General features: G+C 42.2%; 1 protein-coding gene across 5 annotated transcripts in view; it reads right to left on the reverse strand.

The window, feature by feature from the left end:
- Positions 1–16,817, reverse strand: part of rps6ka1 (ribosomal protein S6 kinase a, polypeptide 1) — a 90,132-nt gene that overhangs the window by 24,376 nt on the left and 48,939 nt on the right. For 2 of the 5 annotated variants that reach the window (XM_088603095.1, XM_088603094.1), the window contains exon 3: positions 6,087–6,140. The exons of 1 other annotated variant lie outside the window; for it this stretch is intronic. In XM_088603095.1, the coding sequence (XP_088459221.1) occupies positions 6,087–6,140 (54 nt within the window). Of the gene's footprint in view, positions 1–1,799; positions 2,681–6,086; positions 6,141–10,945; positions 11,163–16,817 lie in introns of those variants that run through there. 2 more of the 5 variants (XM_088603099.1, XM_088603096.1) reach the window with 2 other exon arrangements.

Raw genomic sequence — 16,817 nt, forward strand, 5'->3', positions numbered from 1 at the left:
CTGCTGGGAATTGTGTTATTTTGTCATTTGTCATTAGCAGTTGTATTATTATTGCTAACAGTGAAATTCCATTGTCCAAGAATTCCATTGGAAATTCCACTGTTCATTGTATAGCTTCTTATTTTAAGGCCTCATATTTTCTCTCCCTGTTTACACTGGTGAAGATGGACTACAGGCCCTGACAATCTCCTGGCTTCTGTAGTTCCAGTTCTGGAAACAGTGAGGCCACACTAAAATTAACACCAGAACAATTACAATGATGAAACCAAAAACCTACAGTCAGAATATTGCACACAGTGACTACAGCCAACAGAAGGCCCTGTTGCTCAGAGAGGAAATGGTTCGATGCAGCAGTGCTAGAGTGTTTCCTGAGAAAAAGTATCTGAGAATTTCAAAATCAATGTTACAGAAATAACTAGGTACAGAATCCTAGGGAAACGATCAAAATTATGTTGATACTGGTAGAAAGTTAACATAAAACAAAAAAAAGCCAGAAACAGGCATAACAATTAGTGAAGAAGTGTTGAAAAACACGATGGGAGAACAATAGTGAATTCTGGCTAATCATACTCCTAAAACTAAAATTCATTCGTTTGTGTAATTTTAACTCACATACATCTAAAGATACAGAAAGGACAAGCAGCACAAACTGATCAAAATAATTAGCTTTGTGGGAATATTTAACAGGGTACACAATGAAGTTTGGTGGAGTACAATCATATTTCCTGCCTGAAAATTAATAAGCTTGCAAAAGCAGTGAGCTAACACCTGTGTGACAGCCTGAGGTTGTCTGCAGCAAGCAGGTCTTCAGTAAGTAAGCCCTTCTCTTTAAAAGCTCCCATGTGACATACTGTAGCAGAGGCTGTGACGCTAAGGACCGTAGACTAGCAAGCAGCATGCAGAGCACAGCTCCTCTCTAACCAAAACACACAGCAGTGAGTTATAAACGAGCAGGAAAATCTACATTAAGCCACTGTTTCTTTTTATCTGATGCTATTGAAACAAGCTTTTGAGCTGTAAGTTTGGGATAAGCTGACCGTTTAACAGCACTGAACCTGCTCTCTCGCAATCGGAGGTTATTTCTGAAGCATGTTTTTTTTTTGCATCAGGGCTAAATTTGCTTTTGCACATAACCCTGACTTTATGAGGTCACAGCTATAAATGTAACGAGATGAAAAACACATAGTGGTAGCTCCTTTAAACCATCATTTTAGAGCTTGTCAATAAACTGAAAAACATATATACAGTACTGTACGATATACATGCGCATATACTGTATTAATACAGACTTCAGATTGCCAGCATACTGTGGTGCATTTTCACACACAAAAGAGCGACTTGCACTGAATTGAAACCTAAGCAAAAACACTCCTGAACAACACAGATCCAATTCCAGTTAGTGTAACGCCAAGACACCACAGCGCACAACTAAATGTGGATTCCTTCCTTTTTTCAAGCTTACACACATCTGCACAATTCCTTTCAGCAGATTCCAGGACATTCTCAAAGCCCTCTGGTCAAAATCAGAAGAGTACAAATGGGAAAACGTAAAGGGTAGAGCTGCAAAAAAAAAAACCTCAAATTAAACTTAAACCCAACTGGTAGACAAAGAGGACCAAGAAAAAGAAAATGCCTTCGATACCAGGGATGGTAAATCCTTCTTCCAGCCACCTGGTTACAAACTTTCACTGCACTGTATGAAACACTCTCTCCCCAGAACGCTGCTGCCTAAATCAGGCTCTTTCAAAGACCATGTGGCGTAACCTGTAGTCAGGTCCAGTGATCAGAAGGGTACTAACCGGGTTCCACTCGTTTCCGTCCGTGGGTGCTGCCGAGGTGCTCACGGGCTCCTGTGTGCTGCTCAGAGCCTTGGTCTGATGCTTCTTGAACAGGTAGAGTGTGAGGAACCTGCTGACCTTGAACTTCCTCTTCTCTTTCTCCATGTCACCCCAACAGCCCTGGAGCTGCCCCCCCCGCGGCCCCGGCTATCATCCCCGGGCAGAGAGAGACCCCCTGGATCCGCGCGCAGCAGGGCAGACAGACCGGGCGGGCGAGCAGGCAAGCGAGCAGGCAAGCGAGCGAGCAAGGTTTTCTTTTTTCTCTCTTTCAATCTGTCTCTTTAATTTTTTTTTTGGGTTGTTGCTTTTGTTCTGCTTCTCTGTACAGTGCAGGAAGGAAGCAGGTGGTGTAGCCCCGACCTAAATAATAACACCAGCGAACCTGCAAGTCAGTGTCCCAAAGAACTTGGCAAGTCAGTATGTGCAGCTCTGTGAGCCACTTCCGCCAGTATTTAAAACATTAGAAACATTGTTTGTATCGATACACATCTTCATGATCGCTGCCTCCCGTCCCTCTTACCACAGAGTAACAGCAGGTAACTCCCTGACTGTAAATACTGCTCAACAGAGGGCTAGTTTTAATAGTCAATAATAACTCTTCTTCCTCTTTCCTGTGAAATGAATGCTTTGAATTGAAACTAAACACTGTCCTCCACTTCAAACCACTTCTTACGGGTGAGCTTGACCTCTTAAACTGAACAAAATGCAACTGAAAAGTATCAGTATATGTTTAACTATGTACAGATTAAAAAAAAGGTTAAACTGGATAAAACAGCCGTGCAAGAGAGGTAGACAGAGGTTACTCCACATAAAAAGGAAGAGCAAAGGACGAGCATGATCTCAGTTCGAGACACCTCTGCAGTTTTTGAGCAGGTGGTCTGTGAGAAAGACACAGTCTAACAGATCCGATCTGAAACGGGAAACAGATGAGCCTGTCTTTGCTACCAAGGGAGTGCTGGACTTTCACATCCTGTTACAAAAATGCTGTCTTTGCACGGCTGCAATTGCTCAAAACACAATGACCTAAAACGCAAAATCTAGGCTTGTGGGAGTCTGTGACAAGGTGCCCAGCCATGAGGATGAACCTGATACCCTGGACTTTTTTAAAGAAACAACCAATTCTCACATCAATTAAAAAACATTTTCTTTTCCCAAAACAGAATCAGCTTTAGTTTCTCGAAAAAAGGCAGAAAGGCACACTGGGAAGTATTCAGAAAGCCTGCTGGTTACAGTCCTAACTAATAAAGAGATAGCTCGATAACTAGAAAGTAACTACCTGGTCTTTACCTAAATACACAAATTCAGTATTTCAAAATACTCGACTAGAGTGCATGTTTCCGCCTTTTGGAAAATTAAATTAAAAAACCAACTTGCTCAGCAGGAAATTGACTCCTCTAAATCAGCACAAGGTAAGCACAGATTTAAAAAATACCACTTTACATTTGATCTTAAAAAAGGCACCATGAATTCCCACTAATTCAGTTTGTTGAAATGCAACATTCAATAAAATGTTGGTTTTTTTTACAGCTGTGACAAATTATCCTCAAAAGTGTTTTTTACCTCACTGAGGCTAACAATTTGAATCATAATGCACCTCCCGCCAGCTGTAGCACCTAGTTTTCAACAGGACCGAGACACAGCTTCGTATCTTTTTCACTGGCAAGTGTCAGCGCAGGCTGACCCCCCCAAAAAAATCACAGAACGTGTAGGAACTCAATGTTTGTGAATAACGAGCTTTGTACAGGTTGACTATGAAGTCTGTTGAGTTACTGGAGCACCTGAATCTTGAAAAACAATGGGTTTGGGTACACATACAAACTGAACAATGGCAAACACATTCCAGGGGACAGCAAGAATACAAGTTCAAGGGCAATATAACTCGCATCCACCAGAGGGCAGAGAGTCCGTTTCTAGGACATAAAGGTGCAGTGGCATTGAGTGGTGTACGTTTTCATTCTGATGGTCCCATTTGTGCATGCACCAAATTCCACTGCAGTAAGGCACAGTCTTGCCAATCAGCTACCTTTCTAAACATGCTGTATAAAGCAAAGAGGACCACACAGTGATCATAGTAAAGCTTTGCAAAATAATCAATAGGTCACATCACATTTCTCTAAAGGAACCAGGAACTTCAGGGCTTCTGGAGTCAACAACTATCTTCAGAGAGGTTAACAGTCAGCTGAGATGAAGGAATCTCAACAAGGACACAAAACATTCTCAAAATACAAAATACCTAAAATACTCTATGTTGACCTATGAGAACATACAACAGCAACATAAGTCTTTTCAACCTTCGTAAACTCACAGATGAGATCCTGAGTATGTATGTTTGTATGTTTTCTCATGTATGTTTGTGTGGATTTCCTTCAGGTGCTCTGGCGTCCTCCCACAGTCCAAAAGCATGCTGGTAGATTAGCTTCTAGGAAAATTGGCCCTGGTGTTAGAGTGTGCGTCTACAGTACAGTATGTCTGTGTGCGTGCCCTGGAATGGACTGGTGTCCTATCCAGGCTGTATTCTGCCTTGTGCCTGTTGCTTGCTAGGATAAACTCCAGCTGCACTGCAACCCTGAATTGGATGGATAGATGAATGGACATCTTAATCTAATAAACTCTGGAACACATAGATTACAGTACAGCAGTAAAACATTCACAACACACACCAATTGCAGTAAACTGAAAGGAACAAATACCCCATCTTCTACTTTCTATTGTGTCAAGCATTAAACCAAACATAGCCTCAGACCACTGCTATTTTTATCAGCAGAGAAATCGAACAGAATTTGTCTTTCCCATATGTGCTCCGTGAAAGCCCCCTTGCTGTGTCGGAAGAGAGGCCAGAGCCAAAGAGACAGAAAGGGCTATGTAAAAGAGGGATTACAAATGTTTTTTTAAAGTAGGGAATGTTGATGTTCTCCACATCATAAAACGATATATAAACCTAAGAGAAAGAAGAGGAACTTGATTCACCCAAGGGCTTAAGCACATGACCTACAAGAACACACAACAGGAACTGAAGTCTTTCAACCTCAGTAAACTCATAGATGAGATCCTGAGATCAATTCTCTAACAGCAAGATGGGCAGAGAGGGCTCCTCTCGCCTATAAGCTCCAAGATCTTCTCCGTTTCACAGGCACTGCTGCCCGTGACGTGTTGAGAGTGGTTTTGAGGTGCCCACGCCCACGCTGCCTCTTTCTCTCCTGTGTGTAGTCAAGGGCTTTGTGGCTGTGAGTCGAGGTGTGAAAAAACATGACATTCATGTAGATGCTAGAGAGGGTTTCCTGTCTGTGTGTCTGTGTCTCCATGGAGAGAAAGCTGGGGTATGCGAAAAGACGAATTCCTAATGCAAGAAAATTATATAGGGCTAATAAAGAAACATTATAAACATTATACATTATTATTATAGATGCTAGAGAGGGTTTACTCTTTCCACAAAAGGCACATGAAAGCAAAGAGAGTTAGAAAGTTGCAAAATGCAGCTACAGTACATGATAGAGGCACGTGGAGTAGCTTTGAAAATATGGCAAGCTCTGGTAGAAGGGCAGAATAGATTTTGAGTCTTTGGGAGTTGTCTCCATGACGTTTGCATGTTCTCCCTCTGTGTTCAGGTCCCCTCCTATCTCCCAGAAACATGCAAAATAGGCCTGGCTAGCTATTTTAAATTATCCCTATGGGACCTCACACCCATCAAGAAGGCTGATAGTCAGCCACATCATTGCCATCAGTCAGATGGTTATTGGTGCCTCTCATGTCTACAATCAATTCAAGTTATGGGACTATAAAGACAGATGACCTATTCTCCTCATAACATTTTTGCACTGTTTATTATTAACCAATTTATTTTCCATCTGAGGACTTGGATGAGCACAGTGCAGACAGTACCAAGGCCCAGGGTCTAAATAACCTCCTCTTGCCAAAGGACAGTGATTGAAACTCCAGACACTCTGGGAGCATAAAGCTACCTCTAAGATGAGTCATGGGAATTTGCAACAGTCATCCTAAACGTTTGGAGACCTGGTTGAAAAACAAACAAAAAAAAGCAGCAGCAAAGATTACAGAGGACTGGCTGGGTTAGTGACATGGCAGTTAGGAGATAAGAGTTGCAACACTGTGCTACTTGGTCCCCTGCTCACTACTGCAAAATTACCACAAAAGCTGCAATCTAATCTGCAAGTCAGCGTGACAGAAATTAGAAGAAAGCAGCAACACAAACAAGCAAAATGCAATCAGTTATAGTCATAAAGATCTTACCTTGACTGCTAAATTGGCAAAATCCTTCTCTACCCAGGTTATTTCTGATTTATCCTGTGGTAAGGTTGGGAGAAGACATGTGTCAATACATCAGACTCCATTATTTTTCTTAGTGATCAGGTCAATAGTGTCTACCACTTTGAAGACACCCATGACTAATTCTACCAGAACTTAACTGCAAATGAATGTAAAAACTATGTAATAGATTTTTTGTTATTTTATGTTAGTTCTATGTAACTTATGCTAGTAGGCCTTGCCAACAATTTTAATATGGTCAAAGCTGAATTTTTTAAGGTAAGCTCTTCTAACTTAGATTTGATGGAAATCTAGTGGCGAGAATTAAGAAGGGTAGTGTGAGAATAAAAGTGGGAGACTGTCTTTGGAAATGCAGGTGGTTGCTTTTTACAATAAATTCAAGAAAAAAAATATTGATGGGGGATTGAAGACTGGAACCAAATTGCAAAATTTTCAATCTGAAAACTTGAGATCTTTTGAAGGTTTTAGCAAGCACCCTTCCCCAAGCAATGAATCATGTATCTTATAAGTAGGAAGTGAGAAAACCACAGAGCCATCTGCTGTTTCAAAGACTTTTTACAGTTACTCCCAACAACCCCTGCACAGCGCCCTACACAGGAGAGCACTCACTGTACAGCAGGGGGCTCCACACACTGGAGGACTCTCTCACTGTACAGCAGGGGGCTCCACACACTGGAGGACTCTCTCACTGTACAGCGGGGGGCTCCACACACTGGAGGACTCTCTCACTGTACAGCGGGGGGCTCCACACACTGGAGGACTCTCTCACTGTACAGCGGGGGGCTCCACACACTGGAGGACTCTCCCACTGTACAGCGGGGGGCTCCACACACTGGAGGACTCTCTCACTGTACAGCGGGGGGCTCCACACACTGGAGGACTCTCTCACTGTACAGCGGGGGGCTCCACACACTGGAGGACTCTCTCACTGTACAGCGGGGGGCTCCACACACTGGAGGACTCTCTCACTGTACAGCGGGGGGCTCCACACACTGGAGGACTCTCTCACTGTACAGCGGGGGGCTCCACACACTGGAGGACTCTCTCACTGTACAGCGGGGGGCTCCACACACTGGAGGACTCTCTCACTGTACAGCGGGGGGCTCCACACACTGGAGGACTCTCTCACTGTACAGCGGGGGGCTCCACACACTGGAGGACTCTCCCACTGTACAGCGGGGGGCTCCACACACTGGAGGACTCTCTCACTGTACAGCGGGGGGCTCCACACAGTGGAGGACTCTCTCACTGTACAGCGGGGGGCTCCACACACTGGAGGACTCTCTCACTGTACAGCGGGGGGCTCCACACACTGGAGGACTCTCTCACTGTACAGCGGGGGGCTCCACACACTGGAGGACTCTCTCACTGTACAGCGGGGGGCTCCACACACTGGAGGACTCTCTCACTGTACAGCGGGGGGCTCCACACACTGGAGGACTCTCTCACTGTACAGCGGGGGGCTCCACACACTGGAGGACTCTCCCACTGTACAGCGGGGGGCTCCACACACTGGAGGACTCTCCCACTGTACAGCGGGGGGCTCCACACACTGGAGGACTCTCTCACTGTACAGCGGGGGGCTCCACACACTGGAGGACTCTCTCACTGTACAGCGGGGGGCTCCACACACTGGAGGACTCTCTCACTGTACAGCGGGGGGCTCCACACACTGGAGGACTCTCTCACTGTACAGCGGGGGGCTCCACACACTGGAGGACTCTCTCACTGTACAGCGGGGGGCTCCACACACTGGAGGACTCTCTCACTGTACAGCGGGGGGCTCCACACACTGGAGGACTCTCTCACTGTACAGCGGGGGGCTCCACACACTGGAGGACTCTCTCACTGTACAGCGGGGGGCTCCACACACTGGAGGACTCTCTCACTGTACAGCGGGGGGCTCCACACACTGGAGGACTCTCTCACTGTACAGCGGGGGGCTCCACACACTGGAGGACTCTCTCACTGTACAGCGGGGGGCTCCACACACTGGAGGACTCTCTCACTGTACAGTGGGGGGGCTCCACACACAAGACGACTCACATCGGTGTCCTGCTTGCCAGAGCACATACTCTTGATCAAAATTAAAAAACGTCAAGCCATCCAACAAGAGAAAATATTCAATCATTTCAGGTGAATTAGCCCTCAATTTACATTTTCCAAATTCCTTTGCCGTGGGAAGTCCATCTGTCACTTAACCAAGTCCAGTGAGACAAGGGTGTGAACCAAGGTGCCAACAGGCTGATGGGTGACTCCTATGATAGATCGGCTGGTGTCGTGCACAGTATTTAAATAGCAGCACAATGCTCAATCGGCATTTAACAGAACTTTCCTAACATGCTCTTTGAAGGAGGTCTGCCTAAGCAGCCGGCAATGAAGAGTAATTTTACTACAGTGTACAGCTGCTCGACCACTGCTACATTCAAGGTACTCAAAGCAAACACAAAGCACTAAAACTGAAAGTAGGAAGTGAAAGCCACTGCACTGCTGATATCAAATGCACAGTGCCTTCACTAATCTACCTGAGTGGAAAGAAAAACCTTCAATGTGTTTGTATAATGGTTTGCTTTGTTTTGCTGCTATGGCAACCAAATATGTTAGCTCTTTGCATTTAAGGGTGTACTCACAGTGGGGTTGTTTGGTCTGAAACATACGCTAGCTGACCGTATTCATGTCCCAAAGAGTTGACTGGGAGGAGGACTGGGGTTCTCTAGATTTGTTCTTTTCAAGTTTACACAAATAAATGTTTTGTTTCATTTGTTTGGAAGTGTATTGCTCAGATTGTTCTCCGTAAGATCCTTACCCAGCTGAGCAATGAAAAAAGCCCCTATGTGAAAAGGCCTTAAATATTCAGTATTATTGTCTGGTAAAGGCAGGTAAACTGTCAGTTAGGATAAGTGCTGGACCTCTGTGTTGTGGTGGGATCACAAATGAAGTGTCCACTTTTCCCTGAACCATGTCTGTCCTCTGTGCCACAACCAACAGCCTCGGGTCATTGGTGTCATTTCCTATACAAAGCACAAGACAAGTCTTTTTGCCAGAAAGTGCTGATTCTGATTCTACTGCCTTTTCGTACTTTTTGAATAAAAAAAAGAAGTGCAAGGTTAGAGAAAAAAGTCATTTCCTTGGATGAAACTAACAGCAGCCAATACTGGGGCTTCACACTGACTGGTAGACTCCATTACTTTATTTATAAATGGAACAACATTTCAGTATCAATATAAAGCAGACAGTACTGCAACTGTTAATCTCTCACGCAAAATGTAAAACAAAGCAGCTGTGAAACTGATCTTTTAAAAGATGATAATTACTGTATGTACCTTATTCTCATTGTAACTCTATAGAGTCTCTGACCTCACAGCAGAACAATAGGGAGAGTTACCATTTAGCAGAAGCAATCAAAAAGGAAAACAAGATAAACCAAAAACTGAAAACATCTACCGAGAGGCATTAAAACGACAAATGTTTCAGTGCATTTCTAATGCCTCCTAGTATATAAAGATTCTGTGGTATGTGTAATATAAAGGATAGTGTTGTAATGACAAATTAGAGGTCTTTTAGAAGGTACAGTACATAGGTGCTTGAGAGAAAAAAGCGTTTATCAAATTTCACTTCACAGAAACAAATAAATGCCTCATGCATGTGGAAACACCTTTTGTATGATTCAGTGGTATTATTTGGGTTACTCTGTAAGCTCTGGATAGTTTATAAAGAATGCATAAATTATATACATTTACTGTAAGTAACAGATTGGAGTAAATTAATAAAACACAGAGCTGTTTCTGTTAAACTCCTTTTGCTGCATTCCTGACTTATTTTCAGCAGTTTGTGAAAAATGTATAGTATACTCGCTCTTAGACAAGCACTTAAGCATTGTTTAAGGATACGATTCAACAAAATTGCATTTCATCCGATTTCGCTACTTCGCTACAGAAATTGTCTCTTCATACGGTTTGAGAAGGAATGAAATTAAGTTCTTGTACTTGATCCATAAGGCATACTTTTCTTATAATGCTCATTCAAACTCTTAGGTTTTATGGGCAAATAGTTGGAAAACAAATTTGTCTGCCTAACCTTTGTGGTCGGAAAATAAGGGAGCACATTTTAATTGGCCTTCCAGCAAGTTCATTTTTTGTATGCTAAAACTGAAGCATAGACTCTACCAGGCTTACATTAATGTATACATTAATATATAGTGATATTCCAATTTTACATGCTTAATCTTGGGAACTGGCTTATTCACACTTTTAACCCTTCTGTTGCTCTGTTTTTGACCTTTTTAAATATTACTCTTTTATTCAAATTTAACTTGTATCTTTTTTACTTTTCCTGTTCCACTCTGTTATTCGTATAGAGCAGATAGTGCTTTTGGGAGAAAGATTTGAAAACTTGCACAGATCCAAAATATGACTAATGACCGAACGCACAGAACATGCTTGAGGAAACCAAGATGAGGTTTCCTACATAATATTGTAATTTAAAATGAAAGTTCATGCACTCTTCATTTTATATTGTAGGGTTTAAGAAAAAACAGCTAATTTGACATTAAGCATTTAATTATTCGATAATTAAACAGTGTGCAAAACAAACAAAAATGATGGATGCATCCAAGCACAGAGGAATGTTGAAACATAAGTCAAACGATGTAATTTTCCATGTCATCTTGGATTCAGGTACACGTGCTGCTCAGCTTTTACGGAGATACTTCACAGGTTAACCACAAAACCTCTCTCCTCTGCACCTTGCGTTCTCACGAAACCTCACTGCAGCTGCTACACTTGAACGAAGCTATGAGAAACCCCACAAAGAGAGACACTTGCCTGGTGATCGCGGTGTTTGGTACGGAATAATAGCCTCCACATTTCAGACACAACTGGCTGGGCACTTCCATGTCATCTTCAGCCTGCCTAACTGCCCTTTATCACTGTCAGGTAATGACGGTCACCAGCCGGCACCAGCACTCTTGCAAAAACACACACCAGTACATATGCACAAAAATGGAGAGATAAACAAATGTATGCAAATAGATTTCTCACAAACAGCTAGCCCTTCTCTGTTTGGGGGGTGCTGTTGAGAAACTGGAGGAAACAGTGTAACTTCCTAAGGAAACCACATTTTAGTCACTGCTTACTCACAAAAAAAACTTACCAATCTGACCAACCCAAGGCAGGGTGGTGAATTCACTGTCACAAAACAGAATTTGTCTAAAATATGTTACTCAGCTGGACGACATTATTATGGCAGCATCATTAACTGTTCAAACCCAATATTTAGTTCTTCATTGATTCTACTGAACTGCAAAAAGGAATGTACATTGAACAATGACTTTTTTCAAAATCAATGCAAAATTCAAGATGTTTCTTGAAGCATATCTGTATAATGTGTACTGATTATTAAATATCATCATGGAAAGTCTTTTGCAGAACAGTAATTATTAAATTCCACAAAACGTTTTTTTAAAGAATCCCTTTGCGCAATTCTTTTATCTTTATATATTTAAATCTATCTGCTAATCGCAACAGTTATTATTTCAAGAATGTAAAATATGAGCAAGCTATTCAATTTTGTTTTTTTCTATTTTTTCTATTTAAAACTAAATGGTGCAGGGTTGCATGGAAAGATACAGAAGAGGCTAACCAGGTTTAAAAAAGCAGAAGAGGAAATTTCTACTGACAGAATTTCATTTCTCAACTGAATGTCTTGTAATACAGCGACAGAGACTCACTTCAAAACCAGAAGACTTTCAAAAAGCCTACACTCCACACGGAACAATACCGCTTGCACAATATTTCCTGGACGAGCCATTCATTAAAATTGCTTGGCTTCATAATCAAACATTACAGATTCAAACATTTTACTTAACCAGGAGATTTGCAAGGACATATAGAACAGCCAAAGATGCAAATGTCTTTGCCAGAAAGGAGGGTAAGGATGATTCACACATTTTGTATGGACAGTTTGATCATCACAGATCTCTTAGCGGTCTGGATGCAGTTTAAGATTGTAGCAGAATTGTAATCACCGTTTGAACGAAGGGCAATTGAGTGGAGTGTGAATAGGAGGGAGTTCCCTTTTTTATAAAAAAAGCTTCTCTTAAGTAGACTGTTCAATTGCCGCCCCCCCCCAAAGAATAAAATCACTCATGTGGGACAAAAAAATGCACTGATTTAAGATCCTTACCTACTGCTCCCTTCATTTCCATGTTATCCTGTCTCAAGTTCTTATCTCCACTGATCATCAGCTGGCCTTCAGTGTGTATATCCACAGTACACTCCTCCTTTATAACACATCGGTCCTTGCGTTCACTCCAAGCATCTTCAAGCCTGGTGCTGTACCTTGTATGATTTATAAATATCCATCATCATCAATAACCGCGTATCCAATTCAAAACCACAGAGTCCTGTCCTGGAAAGCACTGGGCACAAGGCAGGGTACCCCCTGGACAGGACATCAGGCCATCACAGCGTACACACAGACAAACACAGACTTGCACACACTCACAGCAGGGCCAGTTTTACAGAAGCCAGTTAACCTAAGAGTACGTCTTTGGAATGTTGGAGGATACCAGGGCAGCCGGAGGAAACCCACGCGAACACAGGGAGATCGTACAAAAATGCCATGCAGATAGAAACCCAGCAAATTGCACCCAGGGCCCCAGCGCAGCAAGGAAGACATGTTCACCACTGCATCCCTGGGCCACCCCTGATTTAAAAATATCTTACTAAATTGAGCTGCACAACTGTTTGACCATAAAAAAACAATTTTTACTCCCCCTCCCCGCCAACTTAAACGTTGCATAGCAATCTGACCCCCACAGTCTAGGGTTAAACCACAATAAAACTTAAAATACACTTCAGCGGTGAGCTTCTGAGAAGGGCCTGCAGCTGGTTAACTCAGAGCTACAGGGAGCGTGTGTTGAAATAGCAGCAGGATTCTGAACTGAAAGTGTAGAAGTTAAGGGGAACTGCAGTCCCAGTGTCTCAGACCAGTCATTCAATCTCGGTAACAAAATAGATTCATTGGTTGTACAGAAAAATTTGACAAATTTTGAATTAAGCACAAAATTGCGAACTTTTGACAACGAGCTCTAAGGTTGGAATTCTTCTCGCAAATCCCCGGTCCCACCACCGATGAGAGCGAGAGTTCACGGGAATTGTGACATGTTGCAGCCCTTCCTGCTCACTAGTCCCTGCAATGGCTAATGTGATGTGATGTACTAGTGAATAAGTACAGGTTGTGCAGGACACATTTCACCACAGAAATGTACCAACGTGATCTGCGTGCAGAGTTAACAAGTAAGCTGGATTTGTCAGCAAAACTGTCTCAAAGTCAAGAGCAAGATTTCAATTGGATTAAAACCGATGGATCCGCAAGCTGGCTTGGTTGCAAAGTAATAAGGCCTCTTCACCTCACCGGAAGTTTTGTTGCGTTGTTCTGAATTGCAGAATATGGCATTGTGCGTACCTGGAAATTTCGTCTTTATTGGGATGTAAATTGGAGATTTTACATGTTACTGTGTATATTTCATTTTATTGTGGTTTGAAATGCACTCATCAAAGCCGATTCTTTCTAACCCCAAAATATAAAAATAGCGTTGCAGCTCCCCTTGAAATTACACAACTGGCCTGCCAATCTCTTAACCAATTATGAAAAACTGTAGCAAATTTATTCTCACTGATTGAAAAGAGAGATAAATGAGTCAGCCCAGCCTGTTGTTAGATTTGACACTTATTTGAAAAAAGTGAGGCATCTGTACAGTGAGCCAGACAGGACAAAAAGCTTTGAGAGGAGCAGATGGGCAGCACTGTCTGAGAAACACAACAGCTTTAAAGCTTCAGAACCTCTTCAGGATGGCTCTGGCGGGACATCTGATACTAAAATATTACATTTTCAAACAGATATTAAGAACACAACAACTGAAAAATAAGGAATATAAGGAACTTTGCAGACCGTCAGGGACTTAATATGTATGGTGAGGGCGAAACTTTCCAGGATTTATTAGTTTTGATTAGTAATTTATTATTAGGATTTATTCAGGTAATTCCTTTTGGAAGCAAACACAGACGTTCACATAAAGCGAACTGCAGTGCACCAAGCTTAACATGCAGACTTATCTTAAGTTTCCATACAGCAGAGTGCGCCAAGTCCTACCTGACTTTGGAATGCAGTAATAATGTTGATCGGAGGAAAAGGAGAGGAAGAAAAAAAGCTGATTTATGCAGCTCTTATCTTACGCATCAAAAAACTGTATCGGCAAACCAGTAAGGTCAGGTCAGATCCAACTTGTTAATCTGAGCCTCAGTTCTCTCGCCAGATGTATCCTAAAGACTTCCCCTCCCTCTACTTACCATTAAAAGGCATTCAAATAATTCTACCAAAAAATATTTTCTGTTTGTAACACAGCAAGAGGTCCTGTTTAATATCATGCTGTTTAGTATTTTATGTGTAAATTTACATAGTTTTAGATAAATTCCTCCCACACAGAATTCACGTCCGTCCGCCGGGAATAAGGCAGTGTGTTCGAATTTCTCAGATGGATGAACTAAAGTAAATCCTCTGAATTGTGTAAAATTGTCTCTTCATTTCATAACCTACAAGCCAAGCTGTCACGTTTTGTGAGGCAGTGGTTTCAGCGCTGTATTCCTCGAATGTGTGTGTATATTGTGAGCAGACACTGCCCAGCAAGTGTCATTTTGCCAGGAGGTGTTACACACATGCTTCAGCCCCAGATGGGTAGGCTGGGTTCAAGTTGAACAGAACTGTCGCTAGTTTGCCATGTAACACTGACCCCTGTGGTTTCTAAGCATTGGAGCCAGCAGTGGTATCACTTTCAGCTGCTTCACACTTGCATTTAACAATACAACAATAAAAACTGCATTGCACAGAGTCATAGCACACAGAGCCCTGCATCATAATCATCACCGTCGTCCTTGTCATGACAGTCATGACTACAACGACTACATTACCACAGGTCTGCTCCATAATCATTCACAAAAAATGTAGTAAATGTCTACAAAAGAGGCATGGAAACTGTAACCAAATTCACCCATTAGCAGTATGAGCTGTAATTGTCTGTATTCACCAAGGTGAGGGCCCTTTAGTTAGAGACATGCCATGGAAATTACCATTCAACAATGCAACATGAGCCTAACAAACGTCCAGATGCAACTTAAGCACAGGTCACATGAGAAACTGTTCCATATCGGAAGATGCACCTGGAAACAAGGAGTGTTCAAGTTTTAGCACATTGCACACAGGCTTCGTTGACCATGAAGGACAGGGCAGGCACTTGGAATGGATATGACAGTGCAAACAGAAGTAATTGTTTTTTTAAGGGATATTGTGAATAGAATTGTCAATACAAAAAAAATCAAAATCCCATTAAGTTTTTAAAATGGTAAAAAAAAAAGGTATTTCAGTCCTTCAGTGTCTTCTTCCTCTCTGCTCTGATGGTTTCCGGACCTCTGTGATGAGATAAAAACCAGTGCTCTAGGTCCCAGCTACTTGTAATTAGAAACACTTTGGCAATACAAAGAGAATGGTGTTATCCCCATTTCTTTTGAATCTTTCCACATCATATGTGTACATTAACATGCATTTCAGTGTTCAGCATGTGTAAACTTACACATTTGTATTTGCATGTATGCACATGCATATCTAAGGCTGTCAGATGCAGAGTTTTCATGGCTTGAGAATATGGAGTTTCATTACATGCCCTTCATTTTTGGCTTTTTGCACATGCTGCCCATGATATGAATTCTGTAAGGAACAGCTGGCATCAACCAATATACAGTACATCCAAAACCAAAATTCTTTTATTCCTTTAGTTGTCTCTCACTGAAATGGAATCTACATGGAAATAATAACTGTAGACTCCTACGGATGACACATGATTGAGCCCATGTTGTGAAAATCATAATTGCACATTGGCTGACAAAAGATAATGACACCCTATGGTGAACATGTCTCAAGAACCTAGTGGAGCAGATACAGATTAACCAGGTACTTATTTCCCTTGATCACCTGTCTGTAAATATTAAACAGTAAAGGCTAGGCTAGCAAAGCACCTGTGTTTTACGTCAGTACTCTCTAAGTACAAAGTACACAAGTCAGCCCGCTTATACAGTATGTTAACTCACACACGATATCCTGTATGTTTTCCCTACAAGTTCTGCTATGAAACCTGTATAACAATGTTCAATTTAATGTTGCACTGATAAAAAAGTAAAACAAAGTTTTACTAAGTGAAACGTGTTATTTCCAACCCAAGAACTTGGATGAGTATTTTATTTATTCAAAATATCAGATAACCACTGAGTAACGTAATAAATTACCTACAGTATAAGATCAGAATCCAGAATACTGTCAGTGCTCATGGTTTCCCCAGTTCAGCCTACCCAAAGTCTTTTGCCAGCCAAACAGGAGATTTCAATAAGCGTTTACTCCTTCTTACAGAAATCTGACTGTGTAAAAGAAGTGTCCCAGCTGTGTTTGAAGGCTGTGTAATGTCTAGTGTTGGCCACTAAGTGGAGCTACAGGCCCATCCTCCACCTGATTCAGCTCTAGCAAGTACAGTCAAGTTCCCAATGCTGTGTGCTTGGAGTAAAATAGGCCAAAAAGAGGTAACAAAGGCCTGCCTCCTGAGCTCCTTTCAAACAGTTTCTTGTATTACAACAAGAGCAAGAACTGAAA

Source organism: Lepisosteus platostomus, chromosome 13 (genome assembly GCF_059453375.1).
Source record: "Lepisosteus platostomus isolate fLepPlt1 chromosome 13, fLepPlt1.hap1, whole genome shotgun sequence".
NCBI lineage: Eukaryota > Metazoa > Chordata > Actinopteri > Semionotiformes > Lepisosteidae > Lepisosteus > Lepisosteus platostomus.